The 24295-nt window shown below is 39.0% G+C and overlaps 1 protein-coding gene across 1 annotated transcript; it reads right to left on the bottom strand.

The window, feature by feature from the left end:
• Positions 1–8946: 8946 nt before the first annotated feature.
• Positions 8947–23892, bottom strand: grhl1 (grainyhead-like transcription factor 1). Its single transcript, XM_053335515.1, is given in 16 exon segments — positions 8947–9217; positions 9955–10019; positions 10572–10657; positions 13116–13201; positions 13364–13392; positions 15413–15543; positions 16286–16496; positions 18206–18300; positions 18704–18815; positions 18929–19082; positions 19407–19489; positions 20108–20343; positions 20429–20549; positions 21154–21231; positions 21477–21654; positions 23873–23892. Coding segments are annotated over 16 exon segments (1800 nt in total). The 3' UTR covers positions 8947–9102.
• Between the last annotated feature and the right edge of the window lie 403 nt (positions 23893–24295).

Here is a 24295-nt window from a genome sequence, read left to right as displayed (position 1 = left end):
GATTGAAAATTATATTTAAAGACATTGTAATTAAAATGAATATATATTGAGTAAATAGTATAGTTTCTACTGGAAAAAACAAACCAAATATTATCATTACAGTAACAGAAAAACTACTGTATTGTTTTAAATGAAACATTTTTAAATTGTAAATGTGTTTTTATTGTTTTATTTGCATAGTAAAAAATAAGAGTCCTGAGGACTTGCTTAATTGTATCTTAGATTACTTTACATTTCCAACTGTATAATACCTGATGTCACAACGGTACCTAATGTAATTACAATATAATTACAATTACAATGTAATTATATTGCAGAATTGCTGAATTGCTGAATTTATATTTTGGTGGGCTTAATCGGTACATTTAACCCTAATAGTTGAAAACATTTGTTAGAAAATCAAAAATAATCAAATATAATTAGTTACATTACTTTGATTAAGTCATTGAAATAGTTACATCACTTGTTACATTTTAAATAGGGTAACTAGTAATCTGTAACCTATTACATTTCTAAAGTAAGCTTCCCAACCCTGCTGAACCTCAACACTAATTAGAACATCAAAGATTCCTTCCTAATTATCTGCTGTAGCACTTTGAGATCCACTACAAATGAATGTGGCACAAATTAAATATATTAGTATAATTATAATAATAATAATAATAATACTTTATTATTATTGTTATTATTATTGTATCACACTCATATCTGATTATACATGTAACAGGTTTTGAGCTGTAAAGATGTGTAAATGGATCGACAAATATGGTCACAAATTGATCATGTTATATTTTTGAATATTACAATTCAAATGCAATAAATGTATTTCTAATGTGTTGTATTATATGTGTAGTATGTGATGTGATGGGTGTTGAATCAATTTACTAATTTTGAAAGTGAAAGTATTTTACAGTCATTGTAAGATTCTTTTGAAAGTTTCAGGTCACACTTTAAAACACTTAAACTGAAAGTTGTAGTGAGCTGTATTATTGTGCCAATTAATTCTGGGTTTTTTATGCTAACAGATATGGACTTATTATTTTCTCTAACTGATCGATGATTGGAATGAAAAGCTATGCTCCATTGTGTTAGTGAAAGTAAAAAGACCTGCAGGAAAATAAGATGTATCACCTTTCCCACAATACCTGAATGCAACACAAGTGCCAGATGAAGCGCGGGTTTCTGTCTTGTTTTTTACGAACTGGTTGTGCAGTTTTCTCATAGAAAAAACAGATAAACAACCATGTAATTGTCGTCACTGCAACGTCTCATAACATAAACACAAAGTAATTAAGCTGCAAAGTGATTCAAATGCTTAGTTTGATGCATGTTATTATCATCATAACCTTATCAGTAATTTATCATCATTCCTTCAAAAGCATTTTAACAACATTTTGTTGCAGTTTCACAGCAGAGATCTTCATCATCATTAAACTGTACATTAAGGAATTAATGTGGCAACAATGTCATTGAGAAATACACCAATTTTGGTCATGATCCCGACATTTGTATCTGTTTGTGTGTGTGTGTGTGTGTGTGTGTGTGTGTGTGTGTGTGTGTGTTTGTAGCTTCTTTTTAAGGAATTCAGGGGTGGGTCAGTCAGACCTCAGTGTACATTTATATCCATATGGACTAAATTACATTTTTGATTTATATTGTTATTATTGCATATTTGAGGAAGAATGAATGACCTGTCCTATAGATGTTCAAGTCTGCAGACAGACTGATAACCTGGGTGCAGAGTAAAGAATTATGTCCTCTGTTCTCCTGAAAATATAATTAAAACTTCATGTGAATAGTCATATATGGAGGGTTACTTTTCCTCCGGCATATTGTCTGACCATTTCTGTGAGAGCATTTCAAAATACACGTCAGAGAACTCAAATTAGTTTTGACCTACATATGATGTTATATCACCAACCGTCTGCACTTGGACAAAAGGGAAATGTGTCACGAGTCCCAACGAAGGCATGATATGAAAAGGGCGGCAATTATATGCTTTTGAAAGTGTTAACTTTTAAATATAGCCAAGATGCTATGTTTAAAAACAATAGTAGGCACATTCATGTCATCAGATTCATGTGCATCAGCCATATTAGTTCATATTGTTTCTAGCCTTCCTGCCAATAGATAAACAAGCCTTATATGGCCATGCTTTACTAAATGTCACTCTTGAAATACTATTTGTTTGTGCATGCAGCAGAAGGGAGTGTGGCAGGTGTGTGGGCCCGGTACTAGCAGCGCCTAGCTACTAACGAAGACCTGCACCTCAGTATGACTCACATAAGCATGACCTCAGGGAGCAATGAGGTCTTGGAGGTGTGGCAGCGCAGCGCTGGTGCCAGCAGTTTGCTAGAAGAGAGGGGAAGAGGGAGGAGTTACAAAGAAAACGAGTTAGCACACAGGCATGACAGGCAGCCCAGGCCTAAGTACAGCAGCCTGTTTGTGATATAAGTGGGGCAGTCCGCCTCAACTTAGTTAGGGAATCTGGAGGAAAGGTTACGCTGGCCCTATCTGGGCCTCCACATGCATAACCTCCCCTGTCCTGGCAACTCCCCTCAAGTCAGGAACTCCAGGAGCGGACTCAGAAAGGGGGGAGCTGCCCCAACAGGGTTAAATATACTGGCCAGGGGCTATATTTCACTAACAGGCCCTGAGCTCTGACAGGCAGCCTCAGGCTTCCACATGAAGTAGTCCCACTAAAAATGTAAAATTTGATTATGTTAGTTATACTTTCAGAGCCAGTTTCACCATATTCAATACATCATTTATATTTAAATCTTGTTTTGCTGCAGTATTAATTCATAAATTGCCAAGGTGAGCAGCATGAGGCCCTGAGTTGTTCATTCATTAACAGTTTTACAGATATAAGAGCACACACATATTTAGTTCTGCATATATATTACCTGCATTGAAGTATTGTGAGCTTTACTGATAGCTGTTACCATACCAGTCATAGCCAGATTTATCAGTTCATGTATTTCGAGGACAGCAAAAGTGAAAGACGAAACAAATGCATGTAACAAAGAGAGGAATACTTTGGTGTTGTGAAATCTTTCCACTGCTCTTGTCAACAAGTTTACATTTTTAGTTTTGATGGAATGCAGAACCTAAAATGGACTTTACAGATTATTGTTTTTGTTAATGTAATGACGCAGGGATCTGAATGACTTCCCCAACATGTTTTGTTTATTACATACTTTTGTATCACAGCATTTGGTGATGATGTTTGTATCAGTGGATGCCAATGTGACACAGATACCCAAAATGCTTTGCAAGTTTAGTTGAATAGTCATTCAGTGGATCCTCCCCACCGCCACCATTGGAAACTGACATCTGGGTGAAAGGACACAGCAACTAGGAAAACCTGTAAATGAACCCCCCTGCCTCCCCTACCTCCCTTCTTTTCCATCCTTTGTTTTGTTGCCTTTTTTGGTTGTTATTTATTTCAGTTTTGAAAGCACAGCAAGAAAAAAAAACATTAAAAGAAAATTATTTTAAAAAATGTTATCTGTATATCTCTATATTTTCTATTGAAACCATCTAAAGTTTGAGAAGGTGTATGCAAGAGTTCTTCCTGAACAAGTGAAAGAAGGTTTACTCCCCTAATTTCTCTACATTTTGCTCAGGTCCTGTAACTATTTTTATAAAGCTTCAAGAGAAGCCGAACATGTATCAATATTTACCTCAAAAACTCAATAATAATACATTTTATGATCACATCACATCACGTGCATACCACAAACCAGTCCTATTCAGGAAAGTTCTGAGCTAAGGTTGTAGATATTGGACTTTTAGATGCATATTTCAGTCATGTAGCTTTGAAGTAAAATGCAACAAAGATCTGGAATGTGCTCCAAAAGCTATATTGAGAGAATGGGTGATGTAATACTCTTATATCTTAGTGGGTGTTAGGGACCCTTTAATATAGAAAACAGAGAGATTTAGATTAAACACTGACAATCTTTGGCATGCTATCTGTCAACTACACTGAAACACAGGAAACAAGTTACATGTTTATGAGAAGGTCATTTAAATACTTAATCAGTACTTAAATAGTTCATGTAAAGAAACTCAGAAGCTAAACAAAAGAGGACAATGTAAACGTTAAATCTTAGTATTCAGAGTATGGCATGTTATACATTACATAGAATTCATAATCATTGGGAGATATGTTTGTATGTACTCATGCTAGAAAGCTTTTGTTTGGTTCTCATACAGTAACAGATGGCTGTTTTAGTACTATTTTTGTGTAGGCAGTAAAGACGGCCAGAGAACAAACCACAGATGACTTTTTGTGTGAGCCATCAAACTCAGCACTGAATGCTTTGTGTACCACACAACATGTTGCCCCGCCCCCTCTCCTGTAGTCAACAGGGATTCCTCTACAAGCACCTGCCTCCTGATTGGTCAGAAATGGATTCTAAAGCCAATCTGTTGCTATGAGACACTGACTCAAGCTGCTATCTTGCTGTCTGTTGTCCTGGCAACATAAGGAATGAGAGGCAGGTTTCGGGGCTCCCTGGACGAGGTACCCTGGAGACAGTTGGAGCATGTGTGGTGCCTAATGATGATGCTGAAGGCTCAGAAATCTGTGATTTTATTAAATAAATAATCTTCAGTAATAGTTCTGCCTTGGGGAAATGTTAGTCTTGTGTAGCAGCTCGCCATACAGTGCTTCATGAAAGAAGTTTGCTCTGCTGCACTATATATCGATGGAAAACATTCAACATCACCTCCATTTTCAGAGGCCTACAGTTGCAAATTGAGCAAATGCTGAAGCCCATTTTGAATCTGCAAAGAATCACATTGTCACATATGCCAATTTTTGGTTAGTTTCTACACACCTACAATTCAGAAGAATATAGATTTGTGTGGGTAGAGTAGAGTATTTTCAGTGTGTTGAAAATTGAGAACGATGCAATAATAGGTGTTATTTTCAGTATGGACTTTATTTCAGAGGCATAATAAAGATACATTTCATCCTGTTATCTCACCAAGTGTCCTGGTGAGTCATCTCACAACAGGAGGGAGTTTTACCTTTGAAGAGTTGTTCTGTAAATGTTGTTATGTTGTTATGAATCATTTGGAACATACTGACTCATGTCTGTATTTCCTTTAGAATACAATTAAAAAACAAGAAGTATGTTAGACAGGAAGATAAGGGAATATGAGAAACGAAAGCTTGTTGATTTGGGTTGTTTTACTTCTGTACATCTATTAAAGGAACTAGACTTTTGCTAGGTGTTTAATACAAACTTTGAAAGCGATATTATCTTTAAAGTGCATGTGTGAAAGGTTTATCTGGACTCCAGCCTGATACCCGATAAAGAACCGCACGTATATCAGCGGTAACCTGAGAAGGATTACAACGCAGAGGAAGGAATGTGTTTAGTTTTCACAAAGTGCGAAACCAACTGGAACTGCACTTGGGAAGTTTGAACAGCCTCAAAGTAGGTCACTTGTGGTCTAGTCAACCAAAGGTACACAAGTGCACTATACTGTCATAATACTCTGCAATTTGAGCAGAGCAGGAATCAGACTGTTGCTGCATTTAACCTCAGTTAACTCAGAGACATTGAGCTGTAGACAGCAGAGATTAAATATGACTCATCTGTTTAGACTGAATATAACGAAAGCAAGTAAATTACCATGTCAGGCTGCAAAGCAATGTATATTGGATATGATTTAACACAATGAAGGCTGCAGATAAGATGCAAATTACCTTACTTAAGAAATACATAATGTACCGACAGCTCATGATTCATAATATTGTCATATAGCTGCATTTGCAGTTTTGTGGTGCTCTACCAGCTACACGTAATCATGACTCGTATTCCTACTGTCACCAATTTCATAAGTATTCCACCCGTAACAATTTTAAACTCAGGCCTCCTATCTATCGAACATCTCAGTTACGGTGTGGTCTAATCTACTGTGGTTCAGTGATTTGGAGTATTACCATCACAATTCAGCACCTGCAAATTTTAAGAAAGCTGTTTCTATCACAGCAATGCTATCCTTATGGATTATCTTGTAAACCATCCACTGATTCCTCATTTTAGTTTTCTTCATGCAATTGTACAGCATATATGTAAATCTGTTATCTATATGTCTTATGAAACCTTAATCTCTCTTTTGACCTTCCTTTTAATAATCTTAGTTTTCTCTTTTGTCTTTGATTAATGAAACCCTTGCACTGGAGAGTGTCTAGAATAAGCCTAAAAGGAATAAGAGGGGTTTTTTGCACTTCTCCATCACATCTTATGTTGCTTTTGATGTATATAATCTGTATTATTTGTATATGTGTAAATTAGTGAAAATCTCAAACTCTACAATATGTGACATTACACAACAGTGAGTCAACTAACCATGATGACTAATCATGAAAGCCTTTACATTTTAACTTTGAGCATTGGGCAGGTTTTTCCAGGCATCAGAACATTTCCAGAGATCAGCAGTTTAATGTAGAAATGTGTTAGGGTTCAGTGTTTGGCCAGCAATATTACACATCCATCCAATATCCATGTTATGCTTAATTCCACTTTGTTGAATGTGGCATTTGAATAAACTGTTAATAGGAAACTATGACAGAAAGAAAAAGCAGAGAGACCAAATGTCTGAGTTGGACATGTACAAGGACAGAAGCTGCATCTTGACACCAACTGTGGGTTGAAATGAGGACGTCTGAGGAATGAACTGTTAACTGGAAGAAGGGACAGAAAGAGAGAGACAGAATAAAAGAGACAGTAAATGATGGAGAGAACAGATGGTCTTGCACTTAAGGGTAACAGGGCAGCATGGTAACATTAGTGTGGCTGGTTGGTTCAATTATAACTAAAAGAGGCTTCAGGCCTGTCTGTACCTTAACACCTGAACCTTTAGAGAGTGTAATCTTTTATGGTCCTGTCTGTACATACATTGGTGAGGCGCTCGTCACTCAGAGTCCAACAGGTGACACTTATGATGAACACTCGGAGCACAATCATGTCTGTCAAACTGTAACCTTATAAAACGTATATCACCCTATCATCATTAAGTTTACGACAATATGGTGACCAAATGTGACCATAATGGGTTATTTAACTCTGGTGGACTCTCGGGGACTAGTGCATGCAACAGATTACATGTATTACAGATGTTAAATGAGATTCTTGAGTGTTTTATGTTTTAATTTTATTGAGCATCTACTTTTTATGTAGGTATTTATGTATAATGTTTATTACTGTTGTGGCAGTGTTAAGTGTCCTGATCTTATCCTAATATTGTCATAATGCATGTTAACATCCTGATACTTAGCAAGTATAATGATTATCATGTTCACCATGTTAGCATGTTAAAATTAGCACTGCTAAATCGTAGGCTGATGGGAAGGTTATATAAGTTAATTAGTTAAAATTTGACCTAATGATGATGCTAAATGAAACATCACTGTTCAAGAAAATGATTAGGATTAATCTTCCAGGCACCATGAATGTTGAACATCCCTTAAAAAAATGAATCTAATCTAATCATGGACCATGGATAAAATGAGATGCAATTTGTATCAAAAGTTGCATGTAGGAATTTGTGGCCAGGTTTCCGACAGTGCAGCTTCTCGGCAGCAGGTTGCCCTGTCAAGCCTGTTTCCTGGCCACAGGGTTAGGGCATCTGCTCCTGTGGACAGACACAGAGAACACTGGCACAGGCACAGTTAATATCTGCTAGTGTAAGATGGAAAGTTCTTAAAATGTATGTCTGAAAAGGAATAAAACAGTATAGGGGAACATCAGGAAAACAAGAATCATGAGACGAGCAGGACAGCTGCTAAAGAGCTTTTATTGGGCACTTTGTGCATCAAAACCTTTACAAAAAAGAAGAACACAAAACATCAATGAAAAATATGTTAACTTTTTGTCCCTTGACATGTAGAATAACTTCATATAAAAAGGAAAAAAAACATTATATTATTAGGAATAATAGAAATTTGGATATATATGGTAGAAAAACAAAACAAAACGATGACCCACATCCATTCTCTTAATAAATATATACACATTAAGTACTGAGATACAAAAGGATGGATCGTATGGATCCTTTTAGCATGTTTTTTCAGTGGATATATACAGCAATATTTTCATTTAAAAATCTGGTTTATCAGTGAATGTGTATTATATACTGTAACCATGGTAACAGAGGACATTTTTCTCCGAATGTGTCTGAACCTGAATATCATATTGCACTTCCAGGACAGTCTGTCTGGACTGTGCTGGACATTCATTGACCTTTCACCCACATTAAGAAAACTACTCTACTGAGGAGAAGGGTAGTTATGTTTTAGCATTGCTATCATTATCTGTACTTCCTATTTAATACTTACAAAGAGGCCATTATTTAAATTGATCTATAAAAAGGAAAAAATATCTTTTATGCCATTTCATTCACAAACATGTAACCTCCACACTAAACAATACAACAAACATTGACACACTGCTATCCTAACTGTATGATGGTGAAGACAATTTTACACACTAAATACTGCCATGTTGTTTAGTATTAATACACTGAACCAAAGGGGCCCCAGTAACAACAATTAGCTGTCTTCATTTTGTGCGCTAAATACCCAACTTTACAGATTGTAATAATCAGTGCTATGGCTTAAGTAAAAGACAAGCCGTTTCTCCTCATAATATTCAAATATATGAGAAACACTGCTGCTTGCATAGCATGAGGTATAGCAGCACCACAAATGTTTTGCACATTTTAAGACTTTTTTTTTTTTTTTTTTTTTTTTACAAAAGCAGGAACTAATGTTTGAGGCATGACTCTGGATACAAAATTAAAGTGTCATAAAAACCAAAGCGGTCATCACTTATTGATTCTTATGCACAAAAAGGTTTTAAAACGAATCAGAATGTATAACTTAATCTTTTATCAGCATTGTGGTTTATTAAGAGCTATGGCTTTTTAAATACCTCTCGTGGGAATTTTAAAATCTGTTTGTGACGGCACAGAGACAACATGATTTAAGATAGCATAACATGTAAACCACTACTCCTGATAGCTCCATTTCATTCATCCTCCATCCCTCTGTTCTGGGTGAGGTCACATGCCCCTGTCCAATCAGATTTCAGTGAGGGTGAGTTTGTACATGCCACCATCCTCCTCCATGGAGATCTGGAAGGTGTCTTCGTTGGAGTAGTGTTTGATGATGTTGTCGTCCATGTGGACCAGAATCCTGTTACAGGACAGATATGAGTGTGAGTGTCTTGTTTACCTCGTCCTACAGAACTCCCACATTTAATACAATAAGCAGAGCCTAAAGGACAAATTCTGACTTATTAGAAAATACATTGACAAATTAATGGATGCACAAATAAACTGAAATATCAGTCTATTGTATGTATGGGTGTAGTTTCACTGTCACAAGATTGAATTATCCATGTGACTTTACCTTCTATATGCAAATGCAATCATCACACAATTTAATTTCCGATAAATATCCAAATTATGGTGATGCCAATCAAGCCTGTATGGATCTGTCTGTAGCTCATAATTGGCTGATGTGTAATAGAGCAACCAGATTGATTGCTTGTACTCAATTACCTTGCAAATTACCAACTACAGACCTTTTAGAAATATGCTTGAATGTTCACTTTGTTCTTTTTTTGGTGGTGATTGTATTGTACAATGTATTTGACCTTCTTGTAACAGTGAAAGTGACACAGATCAGCCAATCATGAGTATGGGTTTGATTGACACCCTCATTTTGAAGAAATTAGGCTGCAGTTTAATTTGCATCTCGAAGATAAAACAGTTTGAATAAACCCTGGAGGAAAATCCTTCAGAAGAAGAGCAAATCCTGATATGACAGTAAACTCATTATTTAAATTATGTCAGTTTTTTGGGTGTTGGTTTTTTTTTGTCCTTCAAATGTTTCAGCCATACAGCAGTGTGTTAATGGCTGATACTCACCCTTTCTTGCATTTCTTATAGACCTTTCCAACCTTGTCCAAAGGCAATTCATACTTCTCTGAAATCTGATTGAAAGAAAATTGGGAGTTAGTACTAAATTCTTGAAAGGAATATACTTGATATACAACACACAACACACATCATACACAAAGACAAAAGAGTCTGTTGTTCAATCTTAGAGGCACCTGGTCCACCTGCTTTAGTTTATCAGCTCCTTATTCGGTTCTACACAACTACTGTACTTGACCCTTGAACTCCTTCTATCTTTCCAAACTCACCAACCCCTAAAGTCATACCTGCCTATTTCTTTGTTTCCATTTCCCCTTTTAGACTGTTACCCCCCCCCCCCCCCCAGTACACCCCCACCTCCTCTTTTCACAACTGTTCTCTTATCATTCCCTTCCATTAGCACCTTTTGTACTCTCACCTGATTTTTATCATCCACAATAAACTGTTTTTATTCTCCCTGTCCATTATTATCATCCTTCTCTCATACTCAGGACACTGGAGCACCAGGTCAGTGTCATGTCACCGCTCATTTACAGCAGTGTGCTGGACAACTGTCAATGATTAAACAGAAAGCGTAACAACCGCACAATGAAGTGAGGACAACTTACAGCTTCCACCAGGCCTTTGAGTGTGGGATTCTTCAGCATGACGGCATCAAACACCTCCTCTGTCTCTCTGCGCACGTACAGCAGGACTGTTTGGGAGAAAAGAAGGAAGAAGTAGTGGGTGAGCACAGCAAAGCTTGTATGTTCATGGATTGGACATAAACACAAATCCAACCTCAGACAAAAATCACTAGCAGGTGTAAAGTGTTTATTTGTGTCAGGCTAAACAGCTTGACTGCAGTTTGTGGATTCATGTCTCATTGTATCTCTGTCTTGATTTCTAAGTGGTGAAGCTCAACATATGCTAATACATACACATATCAATACATTTATAGATACATATCGCTGCAGGCCACTTTAACTTGATGCTCCAGACTGCTTGGGCACTGATCCAAAGATAATGTTGTAAACATTTATGTTGTTGACCTGCCCGGGCACTACAGATGTAAACTAGCCTCTTGGCTAACACTGAAACCTTTATATTAAGGTGTGAACTAAAATGTTGATTGATGTGTACTATCCCTACTGAATAAATCTTAAATTACAAAAAATAAAAAAGATAACAAGTACAAGGCCCAGACAAGCACATCCAGACAGCACATGCATTGTGTAAAGAGACAGACACACACAAACAAACCTCTCATTCACTACACTGAGTCTCCTAAAAATAGATCACATTCTAAACACATTTTCTCATATTGTTTTCCAAACCTGCCGCAGGAACTTGTGATATTTGTGGCCTCTAAATGACAGAAATCTGTTTCCAAGTAAGCCTCTATTTAAAGATACAATGATGTTTTTGCTAGTTTGAGTCAAAAACAACTAAACTACAAATAAAAGTAATGTAGGTGACTGTGTTAAGGCATTTGGCTTCATACTTCTGCTCTATGCCCCAGCCACAGATATGTTTCGGTCATTATGATCTGGAGCTGCCACGCATAACTTTGTTGGAGATAGACCTCATGTCAAGAAGGGTGAGAAGCACATGACTGACAGTTTTCTCCTTTCTCTTTCATTCAGACTCCGACATAACAACCTTTCTCTCAGCTGACTGGACAAACCATCGCCAATTTTCAAACTGGAAAAACTTCACAGCTGTTGTGGAACAGTTTTAAAACAAACCCCTAAACCTTTCACCTTAATTTAGTTTGACTGTGAGTAAAGGCTGATTTATGCTTCTACGTAACCTCTACTACGCCAGTGCCCAACATCATCGTGCACCTTTCTAAGTTCTGCGTCTCTCCATCGCGTCTTGTTTTGTCACGGTGTCTCTAGTCCCTTCCCAGGTATGACACAGACAATTTCACATTTTATTTTCTGTGTAATGGCCACTTCTTATTTTTTTCCTATTACAAGTATTTAAAAAAACTTGCTCCACAGCAGATTGAGCTACTTATTTCAAGTGAAAGTGTGCTTGAAACAAGTGAAAGTTGTTTAAAATTAAGTAGTTTTTTTTTTCTGGGGAGGTGCACGTCAGGGGACATAGGGTAGGGGTTCACAGCGACGCAGAGAGCTCTGCGTAGGTACGCCGTCGGCTTGACGTCGTCCCAATGTAGAAGCATAAATCAGCCTTAAATTTGATGGGAGAAATCGAGTTTCTAAATGATGCTTCATTTTATATCCACTACAACTACTTTTAACTGTTTCCTGTGGAGTCTAGATTCGTCAAGTTACTTAAAGCAGTGGGTCCCAACCTTTTTGAATTTTTGGACTTGTGATGTCTTAAAATAAAATAATGTCTACTAGTGATCCCTCAGATTCAGATTCAGAATCAGAAACCGGTTTACAGTATAAATACAGTCTCATCTTGGGTTTTGGCCTTAGTGTGGACATGAGTTGTTATTTCATCCCAAAGAGGGATTTTTAGGGGCCTGAAGAGGTGAAAGTATCCATTCTTTCACAAAATAAGCAAACATTAAAGAAAAATCAGAAAGAGTATACACCAATGATCTGATGTCTTATTTAGACTCGCTGATTTAAACACTCATAGAAGTAGTGCTGGTTTGATATCTGATCAGATTCAATAGAGATTCTTTTGATTGTCTCCAGAGTAAAATCAGCAGTGAATATCTTATTGGAGCTAATCTGACTTTTGTTATTGACTAGAAACACACAGGTGTACACAAGCAGAATCTATATAAAACAGGTTTTTTAATAATCCAGATAATATCTACCTGTTTGACACTTTCCTCCACAGTTCTTAAAGCATGTATATAGTAACAGCCAGTTGTATGCCTATGAATGGGATCTAGTTTAAAGGGCACTGGCTTGTTTGCATGTGTGTGTGCACGTAGTGATCAGAGGTATTTTGTTGGGTCAGTGGAGGCTTTGCACGTGTGTATGTTTTGAAAGACATGGAATAATCACATGGCCCAGGGAGTATGTGTGGGGGTGGGTGGGGGCCTTCAGGGGCCCTGCCACAGCGAACATGTGCATTCTCTTTTACAGCTGATTTAGCCCCAGAGAAGCACATCACTGCAAGACCCCTGATCGGCATGTGAACAGTCGAAGCATTGCACTACAGCAACACACACTCACGCGTCGTACCTTTCTTTGGCTCATCCACTCTCTGCATCTTGTTGGGGGGAGAACCAAACTCTTCATCACTGAATGGTAATCTCTTCATACCCGAGCTGCAGTGGACAAAGATACACAAATGGCTGCTTAAACACTGTTTAACAACCAGCTAACAGGCTATAAAACACACGCTTTTCCTAGAAACAATGTATGGAGCCTTTTACTGGGAAGCTGCAAAAGGGCACATGTGAAAAGAGGAAATGTTTCCATGAACTCACTTGTCCTCTCCATCTTCTGCTGGGAAAGGCTGCAAGAGAAACAGAAAGACAGATATTAACATAAAAGTAACAAACAAACAACCGTATATCTGAGATTAACTTGATAAACTAAAAATATCAGCCATAGTGGTCCAAGCATCCCTGTATGCAACTGTACTTAAATAGGATTTTAGCTCTACTTAAAATACATTCTAAATCAGTTTATGGTGCCTTCACTCATTACGGTTCTACTCTCCACCAACTACTCCACTCTCTATGAACTAAGGTCTGCTACAAGTGTCTTCTTTTAACAGCAGACTAAACAATCTTTTTCCTTAGCTTTTTGCAAGCTTTTAGTTAATTATGTTAGCTGTGGTTAAGGTTTATTATTATTATTATTATTATTATTATTATTATTATTATCATTATTATTATTATTATTATTATTATTATTATTTTCTTTCCTTCCTAACCTAATCACATTTTTACTCTAATACCTTATTTTATGTCCTCATATTTTGACCTTTTTTGGGGGGGTTTATCTTGAAGCAGACTAAGTCTACACCTGGTCTATGAAATGTGGTATATTCTTGACTTGACTTCTGTAAGGCTCATTCATGTTTAAAAATCTACTACTAATTTGCAACTGCTGCATTTCTAGCACTGCGTGTAAATCAGCTCCATCAGGTAACACTTTGAAAGCAATGTCAACAGCTGAGTTCAAAAGGTTTCCTATAAGTGCTGCATGTTGACCCATTTACTCTCCATTTACCACTGAGAACTGATCCCAACCAGCTTCTCAACCGTACAGCTGTATGTTGAGCAAAGCTTGTACAGTTACAGCAGGAGAAACAGTGATCAAAGTGCATCATTTATAGGACTGTTTTTTTGTCTTATCAATAATTCTGTTATTTTTCTTCGTTGCTCTTTTTAAAAAACAATTTAGGGACTGTAGTCAGTAAACCACAGAGCGCACAAATCCTCTTCAAACCAATAATTATTATTATTAAATGCATGAGGCCAGTGAAAAAAATTGGATTTTTGATTTTTGGAAAGCTGCACTTTTCTGCTCCTTTTGCCATATTGATTGCACTGTTAATAGAATTCTATTCTGAGCGGGAACTCAGTAAACTCAGAGTTTATCAGAAACTGATAGCAGGGCCACAAAGGGTTTAGTCAGGTTCAATGTCACTGGCAACACCAAAAATAACCTCCTTTCCCTGCCTCTCTGCCCCGCTGCTTACTAAGTAAACTTAGTGAGAGTATGAGAGGAAGTTTTTTTTTGGTTTTTGGTTGAACTGCTCAAAGTGTGACCAGCAGGGGTCGCTCAAAGTTCACAAATATATATCCCCAGTGATCTTCCACTTAAATAAAGCAACTCATCATATGTCTGTTCACAGATAACAGGGAAAAAAGCCTCATTATGAACCAAAAATCTAATATGAGTGCATGCCAGGTGTGCACCCACACACACACACACATACACACACACACACACACACACACACACACACACATGTCTGTAACTGTCATGTGACATGTTCATTATAGCTGGGAGAAGCAGAGCTCAGAGTCCAGCCACACACAGCTGCTGCGGGTTAACGCTGATAAAAACCTAATGCAAATCTTTTAATACTTATTCACATATATGTATCTATCGATCTCAACTCTGCCACTTTTAGCATGATCAACACATCATTTACATAACATCTTTCCTTTACTCTAAGCGTACAAACACAGGTGTGGATTTGTTAGTTTGTTTTGAGTCAGTGGTAAATTATTCATCCTGTGACTAAGCATCTGAAATGCTGCCATCAGTATCTGTGACGCCTATCAGAGATCCAAAGCATAACTCTCTATTTCTGCCAAGAAACAAGCAAGCAGGTCACCTCGACCCTGCCAAGTGCTGATGAGTGGGTGGAGGCTGGAAAAAAACAAACTGTTTACCACCTAAGATGTGTCACAAGTGGTGCATCAACACAGCTAAAACCATGTTTATGGTCAGAAATACCATTAAAGAAAAACAAAACTGCTGAAATTCAAACTTTGTGTCTGTGAACTGGCACTTACATGACGCTGGAATGTAGAGAAGTGAACATCGGGTATGAAAAGGACAGGCTGGGTCTCCATGTCGGTCATCATCTTGAAGATGGTCACATCGTTGCGTTTCTGGAGGATGGGGACTTTGACATCCACAACTGGGAGCAGAAAAAAAAAACAGTTTAATAAGTGTGCATTAAATGTGTACATTTTTTGGCCACTGGGGGGCAGTAAAACAAGCTGTAAATTCATTACTGGCACAGTATATTCCCATAAAACTGTTGTAGGTAAATGGATCAGCAAACCGCATTTATTTTTCTGAATGTAAGTGCAATATTATTTTTTCTTCAGTTGAGTTAGCCAGTAACTGCTAAATACTGCACCAGCAAGTCACTAACTTGGTTAGTGTTGTGGTTTATCAGAGTTGTATAGCTGAAAACAGCTTCTGCTCTGGCTTGAAACAAGGCTGACATTGGCAGGAGTGGTAAAAGTGAATCAAACAGGAAAGTTTTGGGCCACAAAAATGAAAAGACACTTAAACCCTTCAAAAAGATGAGACAAATCAGATTATAATTTTCTGTGGGTTTTCTTTTCCATTACACATGTAACCTTTGATTCACATATACATATTGAATAGTGCAACTTTAAGACATTTTGTAGAATAAGGTGAATGCAGGCAGTAATGTCTGAACTTTTCAAATTGAACGTTATCTTACATGAAGTGTGATGGATGCCATCACTGATATTCACCTGAAAATGCACCTAATATACTCCTGGATGGGTACAGTTTAGTTAGGGAGGATCAAAAAACAGTGATTTTAGTCCCCTGCTGGTTCATATTATATAATTTACAACTACTGAGTGACTCACAGGACAGGCCGGGGTTGTGCTCAGGCACCTTCCCTTTCCGACGGGACTGTTTCCTCTCCTCATCTCGGATCTTCCTCTCAGCCCCCTTGTCACAGAAGACTTTGATCTGGCAGTAGGCGCGATGGATGGGCTTGTTGCTGCGGTTGTTGTAGCTGTAGGTGTCGATCTGCAGGTTGAGGGGAAGGCCCTTCACACCCTTCTGAGAGGAGAAGTCTGTGCTCAGACAGTTGACCGAGATGAAGATCTGTAGTGGTGAGAGGACATGGGGAAAAAACAGGACCAATTAGAGGACTAGAGGAGACTAGAGTTTAAAGCAAAAAAGTGACAAATTGAAACACGACATGACAGCTGACTTTAAATCATAAAGTTTTCAAAGCAGCATCACTGTGATTCACTCATAGCTGCCTTTCTGCAGAGGGCGCCTCATTGTTCACACATGAGGCTGCTTTGAGTGTTCTTTGCTGACCCCTATTGGTCAACTCTAGTGATCACATGCTCATTTTATTTTCTACGGTAGAGATGCTCCCTTGTCTTCTTGGTGCTTGTATTGAAAACAGGTTGACATCATTGTGTAAACCAAACACACTATCATAACAGACCGATAGACACCCAGCAGAAAGGATTCAAGACGGTACACTGCAGATGAACACGGTTAATGACCTAATGTTAATTAAAAAAATAAAAACAAGTAAAGGTACCTTTGTCAATTAATTTGTGCATTTAAGCAGTACATTTAAAAATTACAATAATATTCTAACCTTGTTCAAGAAGTCAAGTTTAACTCTCCTAAATGGACATTTTCTTTTATAGCAACTACATGGTAAAAACATAAACAAAATCATTCTCACAAAACGATGTGTATAGACCCAGAGCAGGTTAACATTAGGGAGAGGCTGTCCTTCGCAAATACATGCTGCAGGGGAATTGTCCCGGGGGCAAGTCACACACACACACACACGCACACACCTTCATCTGTCAAGTAAAACTTTGCTGATGAGAGGCTCAAATTACCTGGCGTGGCGGTGCTTACAAAAACACACACACACACAAACACACACACACACACACACACAGAGTGATGTAATGAGCACACACAAGGATGAACATCCTATGGACACACGCCTCAAGTCATGAGACAGTTAGACCCACATCCTGGTGCGTGTGTGTCAGAGAAGGAGAGGAAGGTTTGTGTATATGACTGTATTTATATTAAGACGCCTACAAAGAAATATTGCGAGATGTTTGAGATGAGCTGCAGCGCCATGTTATCTCTTTGTCTGTTTGCGAGCCACTCAACCGTCTTCCATCTCAGACCAGCGGTGCCAGAGGGCAACATGAGGGTTAATAAGACACTTAAGAGGAAGCCAACTCAAGAGGGGAGAGGAAATTCGCTCCTTCTCTGTGTCACCATTACTACCAGTTGAACAGGATCACCAGGCTGGACTGAAGAACCATTCAGTCTAGTCATCGTGCCCCCCTGCTGAGTTTCCTCATTCCTGCACTCTTTGTTGTTCACTCTCAGGTGTGCAGAAATACCTAAACAAGCAGCATCACAATAGGGGTGACAGGCAGGTTGGACCAGTCAAGAATGTGTGTGTGCAGGTGAGTGCAGGAAGGAGTGCACACACCTCCTTGTCGCTGTGCAACAAGACCAAAACACACATGTGGAGGGGGCAACAGATTGACAGCATCTTCTATTTAAGCCCCTGTTTTCCCTGGCGACTGTTTTGGATGATCACAATGAATGAAGTGGTCAACAAAGGGGTGTCAGCACCTGAGACCTTATTTCTAGTTTGCAAAAATCACTCAAGACCTTAAAGAAGAGGAGAAGCTGGCTTATGAGTGTTGATGTGAAACATTCAAGAGAGAAGCCAGTGATCTTATGAGTCAAACACCACACCTGAAGAGGAAAAAGTGCGGATGTGTGTGCAGACGTTTATTTTATCATCTTACTTTAGCCTCCTCGTTAGTGTCCCAGGTGAAGGATATGGCGTTGTAGGAAATCTCCTCGATGTTGCCAATGGTGTTGAAGCTCTCCTTGTAATCAGCTGTAACAGCAGACAAACTTCAATCATGAAACACATCAACACCAGGTTATTGTTATTTACTAAGTGATTGTGTGACCTTTTGGAGGTTTTAAAGACTGCAGATTTAATCTCTTGCCAGCCTAAGTGAACCTGTCAAAACCAAAACAACACACCTTTTCCTGTCATCTACCACTAAGCTGCCCTTTAAAGCAGCCACTCATCTGTGCAGACACACAAGGATTAATGGGTCTTAATGCCTCAGCTGACAGCCAATCAGTGTTTCACAATAAATCACTAGATCATTACACCCCTAACAATAAAAGTACCTGTCATGTCTGAGATATTACACTTCAGTTTAAAATGGTAATCTCTCACTCTTGTTCTACCAAATATTTTGATATAATTGAATCATTTATATTCTTACCAATGTCAAGACACCTCTGCTTGGCAGTGTGCTGTCTGGAGTGCCAGTACTTCCAGTGTTTCAGCTGATCATCTCTGCACTTCTCCTCTCCAAACACCACCATCACTACACTCTGGCAATGGAATATACAGAATGACAATTGTAAACATGCATCATTTTATGTTATTCTATTTTATCATTATCAATAATTCGGACTGACACGTATAGGTGTTCGTCATTTCTTACCCTGACTTTGGTGATTGGTTGCTGCATGCCTTTGTTGTCAATCTCCCTGAGGGTGATTGGGTAAAACTGGCCCTTGTTGAGGTATGTCATCGTCCCATCACCTGTCTTCTGACGCAGAGACTTGGATGCTTCAAGGGTGTACTCGAAATTACCTCTGAAATACAGAGATTTAAATAAACATCAAGAAAAAAAAGCAGGATTTATTTTCTGTAGAACTGGATAATTCTGCATTTATATAATTCAGAAAATGCAATATTGATTCAAGAGAAAAAGTAAAACAATGCAGTAAAAGTGCCATTCATTGCAGTCTAATCGTGACCTAAAAATCAGTGTGGTGTCAGAGCGGCGGCCAGATAGCGTATGAAGACTCTGGTGTCTCTCCCCTGAGACTGCCATGAATGAGGCCATTCTGCAAGTGTTGTGTCAGGGCTGAATGGAGGTGGAAGTCGGGCGGTGGGCCGGCGGCAGCATGACTTACCCCGACATGGTGTCAAAATGAGTGTAGTCCTCAGGTGCCATGGAGGCCATACGTAACTGGAGATCCCCTGGGAAGGCAAACACCTGCACCACACAAAGAAGACAGAGAGAGAAAAACAGAGAGCGATGTAAGATATTAAACAGCTTCTTTGATTTTAAATGATTTATTCCATAAATAACCAAAGGAATAATCTGTATTTTGTTGTAATGCCCCACAGGGATTTACTGTCTCTCTTTCTTCCTCTTCTTATCACAGTTTTATTGAGATTTTATTATATCATTCTTTCCCTTCATCCTCATTTCTTTTAGTCCAAATGGGTCTTCCCTCCCCTTCTCCCGCTCCTGTACAGGGGTTTTGTTGGGTTACTCTTTTCTGAGGTAATTCCCCTCCAGGTTAAAAAGAGAAAGAGGAGAGAGAAAGAGCTTTGGCTATTGTAGGAGAAAAGTACAGCACTTTATTGTGTTGGTGAGACAATGGCATAATAACACACTGGCCGCTATTTTGGCATGTTCAAATAAAACCAGGGAAGGCTGAGCCCACCGCTGGCTCCATGGGATCAGGTGAATATCCTATTGTCTAATGGGAGAGATCTGAGAGGGGGAGACGAGAGGAAAGTGAAGGAGTGGAGGAGAAGGAGGGTGGTGGTGTGGGAGAGCATTAGCAGGATTTAGAAAGAGGGGGTATTGCATCGAAACACTCACCTCCTGGGAACTGTCCTTAAAACTCTCTGTGAAGGTGGAGTCGGGGGGCGTTCGGGACTGGGTGCTGGGGCTGAACTGGACCGAATTGTGGGTGAGCTGCCGGTCAAAGACATTCACATGGCTGTCAGTTTCAGTGCAGTTGTTTGGCACGGTCACTGAGAAGCCGTGGGTGGGCACCTCCGTCTTGATGGGGGTGTAGTTTGGCAGGGTAGCAATGGAAACTGTGACTGTTGTGTCTGAAAAACAAAATCAGACGATCAGGTTCTCTGTTATTATTTTTTTAATCTCTTATCAGTTTTACATGATTGAATGTGAACAGACCTGGTGAGGCGAATTGGGCCCTCTTGTCCTGGGCCAGCTGAAGAATATTGAAGGGCCCCTTGAGGACCTGGATCCTGTTCTCCATACCGGCTTCCTGGAGAGGCGTTAGAGAGTTTCCTGCCTGAAGCTGGTGTCTGCAAACAAAACCAGAGAGGAGCAATATGACATATGACATTATCCAAAAAAGCTCTTTTGGACCCTCTGTCGTCTCTCTGCGATACTCCAAGAGGAAAAAGTGACATGGGCACATAAACATATTCAGGATCCAAATCCTAAATACCTCAAAATTTGATATTGTCATTAATTTTTAACCTTTAAATTGTTTGAACTTCTGTCCTCTGTTTTCTATTTTGTATCAATGTGATGTGTTCATGTTCTTTGTGCTTTTTATCTTGTGTTTCGCTGTTGCACAACCAAATGCCCTTGGGGGACAAATAAAGTGATTGATTGATTAACTTTAGATAACTGATATGTACGTGGATGTATCATGGATTCAGGTACTACAGATCATTTTTAACATATTTAAACAGCTTTCAAGCTAAATTATTTCATTCTCTTCCAAGATCTGAAAGCTTTGTTAATTTATGACTCTTATAAAAGGCTTAGATGAGCAAATATGCAAATGAGCACACAACACTGAGAGAATGTTAAACAGCTTCAATCTCTCCATTCCCTCCATGCCGTGGTTCCCCTCTGCTGTGCTTTTAGGTGAGGACTGCTGCTACTTACCTTTTGTTGGGATCCACATCAGAGACCAATGGGTCTGGCTTGTTCTGGCCTATTGTTCTCTTCTCCCTGGGCACCTGTATAGGAGGGTAAACACAGCCGCTCAGCGTCTGACCACATCACACCCAGCAAGCCGGGTCATCCTACTGTCTACATGGACAGCTAGATCAGTTACATGGCATGTGCTCTGCCTCACAGATGTTGTGTATTGGTGGGATGTCATTATGAAGGAAGATCATATAGGTAAAGCCTGTTAGGATTTGGTAACTAATCCCCTCACATAAGGTTTTGCACTTTTGTTTGGAGATCATTTTCCTATTACCTTGTAGTAGTCGTAGAGCAGGCCGAGAGCTGCAGCACTGTCCTCGTCACCATTGATGCTCATCATGGCCTTTGTGGCTGCTGTCAGTGGGTTCTCCAGAAATGATTTCCAGGCTTCATCCTCTGTGGTGAAGGAGCGACGCTGGCCACCATAGCCTGAAACCAGGACGGCACGCTTGCTGCGAGAGAAGAACGTTTTATAAGTTGTTTTATAAGCGTGTGCAAACTAATTACTAAGGTCAACTTAAAGGTCCAGTGTGGAGAATTTAGTGGATATCAGCTTATGTGAGGTCATTTTAAGTAAAAAGTATGTTAGATGTATTGCATGGAGTGTCCATGTGTAAGAGTTGATATCGAGACACAGATGATATCTCCTCAAGCATTCAGTAGATTGACACTCCTAACCCACTTCATAAGAGCTCACTAAGCCAAGACCTACAATCACGGCTTCGTTCAAAACAGACAAACAGGTTACAAGACATAGATCAACAACATAGATGTTCTTTATCTGACTTATCGGACCAGTTGTTCGAGCTTTTCAATGATTGTGCAACAAATCTCAGTCATCGAACGGCCAAGACGTCTTAAGAGAAAGATGCTCTACTGGCTCGTCCAGTATGACAACTCATTCGCAGATCTCCTATTGGCTGAGAACCTGACCGCAAATGACGCATTCATTCCTGTTTTTCAACAGCTCTGTGCTAATGTTTCTGTGAGTCAAATGTCTTTTGAAAAAAATAATTGTAAAAATTGTCACAGCCTTTGTCTTTCTCCTACTCTTCGAGAGGCCTTGAGATTCATTGTGTTGTAAACAGGACTGAGTTGGACCAGTAAGAAAACAAATTGGGGCTTCTTATGTTATATGTCAATTTCAGCTTGCTATACTTTCAATTTAAGCATAAATGAGGATATTGCACTTTGTTTCAACATGTAAGAACAAATTGAACATTTCAACAATGATGTTTACAGTAAATGTTTGCACAGCTTATATTCACTCAGGCGTGTTAGGCCTAATGACTAGATCAAATCCGTCAGTCAAGTTCTTTCTATTAAAGACTCATCTAGATCATTGGACTTCCTTGTCAAATTTTAGAAAACCTCACACACATCTTTAACACATCTTTAATCATCTTGGCACCAAAATCCATATGCAGGTTCTCTGCCACAACAAAGTAATTATGACAAAGTGTAAACAGACTGGCTCAGTTTGCAAGTGGAGTATCTACAACAAATACAGCCTTTTTCCTCTCAATGGTCAGGGCAAAGTGATAATTAGAAATCCTATATCTAATTGTGCCATTTATAAACCGCAACCTGATATAAGATTCACTATTTACTGATAATAAAAATCTTAATGAAATGCAATCCCATAGTAATACAAAGTTTGGTTGTCAGACAGAAATTTACAGTCAGGTGTTGAAAATTAAAGTCAGTAATTCAGCAAAAGTTCACAGACATCTGTCACTTTAATATACATGAGCACCCCCCCACCCCCTCTCCACATACACACAAACACATATATCACAAATATATATAAATATATTTTCTAAGAACATTTAAAGATGTGTGGATTTATTTCTATTAATTATTTTGACCCAAATTCAACAAAGTGAGTAAAATCCACTTAAACCTCATACAGCCCTGTGCTTGCTTACACTGTCTGTCTGGCCAACGCCTAACAGGTGTACAGTTTCACCCACCGTCAAAAGTCTCGTCTCGTTGCCCTTAAATACCATACAGAATAAGCTAAGCATCTCTCACAGCATAAAAAATACACATTTTTTATTAACATCCTGCACAGTGAAACTTAAAACCAAACCTCTTACATGGAAATAACAACCAGTCGCAGAGACAGTTTTCTTTAGCTGACAGCTCTCCGTGTTTATTCCTGAACAAACATCATTAAGACTGTACACATAACTGTTAGAGCTTAAAGCAAAATCAAACACTAAACCGCCCATCACTATCACGGGACAGTTTTTTTTTATTCTAACAGGCGCCTCTGTTCGCACGACAGGTGGAGATACACCTGTACAGGCTTGAACATGACAGGTGAAATAAGCGGAGTTACACCATGGGAAAGTATAATCATTCTCCTACTTGGCAGACAGTCTTAGAGTAGACTTACCCTCAACAATAAAAAAAACAGCTATAACAATCCTAAATAAAGTCAGCACAAATATCAGAGCAATTTCTTTAAAAAATATCAGGCGGCAGCTTCAGGTCACAGGTGAACCTCAGCGGGCTTTTAAAATCCACCTGTGACATCAACTCAGAAAAAGTGCAAAAACAATGTAAAAAAGAAATCCAAAGAAGTATTTAGAGTCAGTATTACGAAGCTTATAGTCTCAACCTGTTTGTTGAGCAGGGGAAAAGTGGAGAGTCAGGACAACTTACCTGTCATGCTCCTGTGACATCTCGGTCGGTCGAACTGGACTTTCTAGTTGGTACTGAAAATCCGATCCGTCTTCTTTACCGTGGAAAACTCCGCCGCCAACACTGGATGAGGGCCGCGGCAACAAACAAGGTGTCCCCTACTGAGAGAACGGGTTTTGTCGGCTTTTCTCGCTTTTTTGGGGCAATGCTGAGAAATTGAGGCCGGTTTTACCTGTGACAGGACCGCGGATTGGATTACAGGTGGACTGGAGGGCGGGGCCAAGCTGTCAATTGCCCGCTCTGAGGTTGTGATTGGCTGACTTAGGTGGCCTACCTGAGTTGAGCAGGGAGTCACGGTAGATCAGTGGAAAAACAGGGTTTAAGCTGTGATTTTATCACGTTTAGGTAACAGTGAGAAAAAAAATCATTGGTAGAAAGTGATGA

This window comes from Scomber japonicus, chromosome 16, assembly GCF_027409825.1.
Source record: "Scomber japonicus isolate fScoJap1 chromosome 16, fScoJap1.pri, whole genome shotgun sequence".
NCBI lineage: Eukaryota > Metazoa > Chordata > Actinopteri > Scombriformes > Scombridae > Scomber > Scomber japonicus.
Note: the sequence above shows the minus strand (reverse complement) of the source record. Positions and strands in the feature narration are given on the sequence as shown.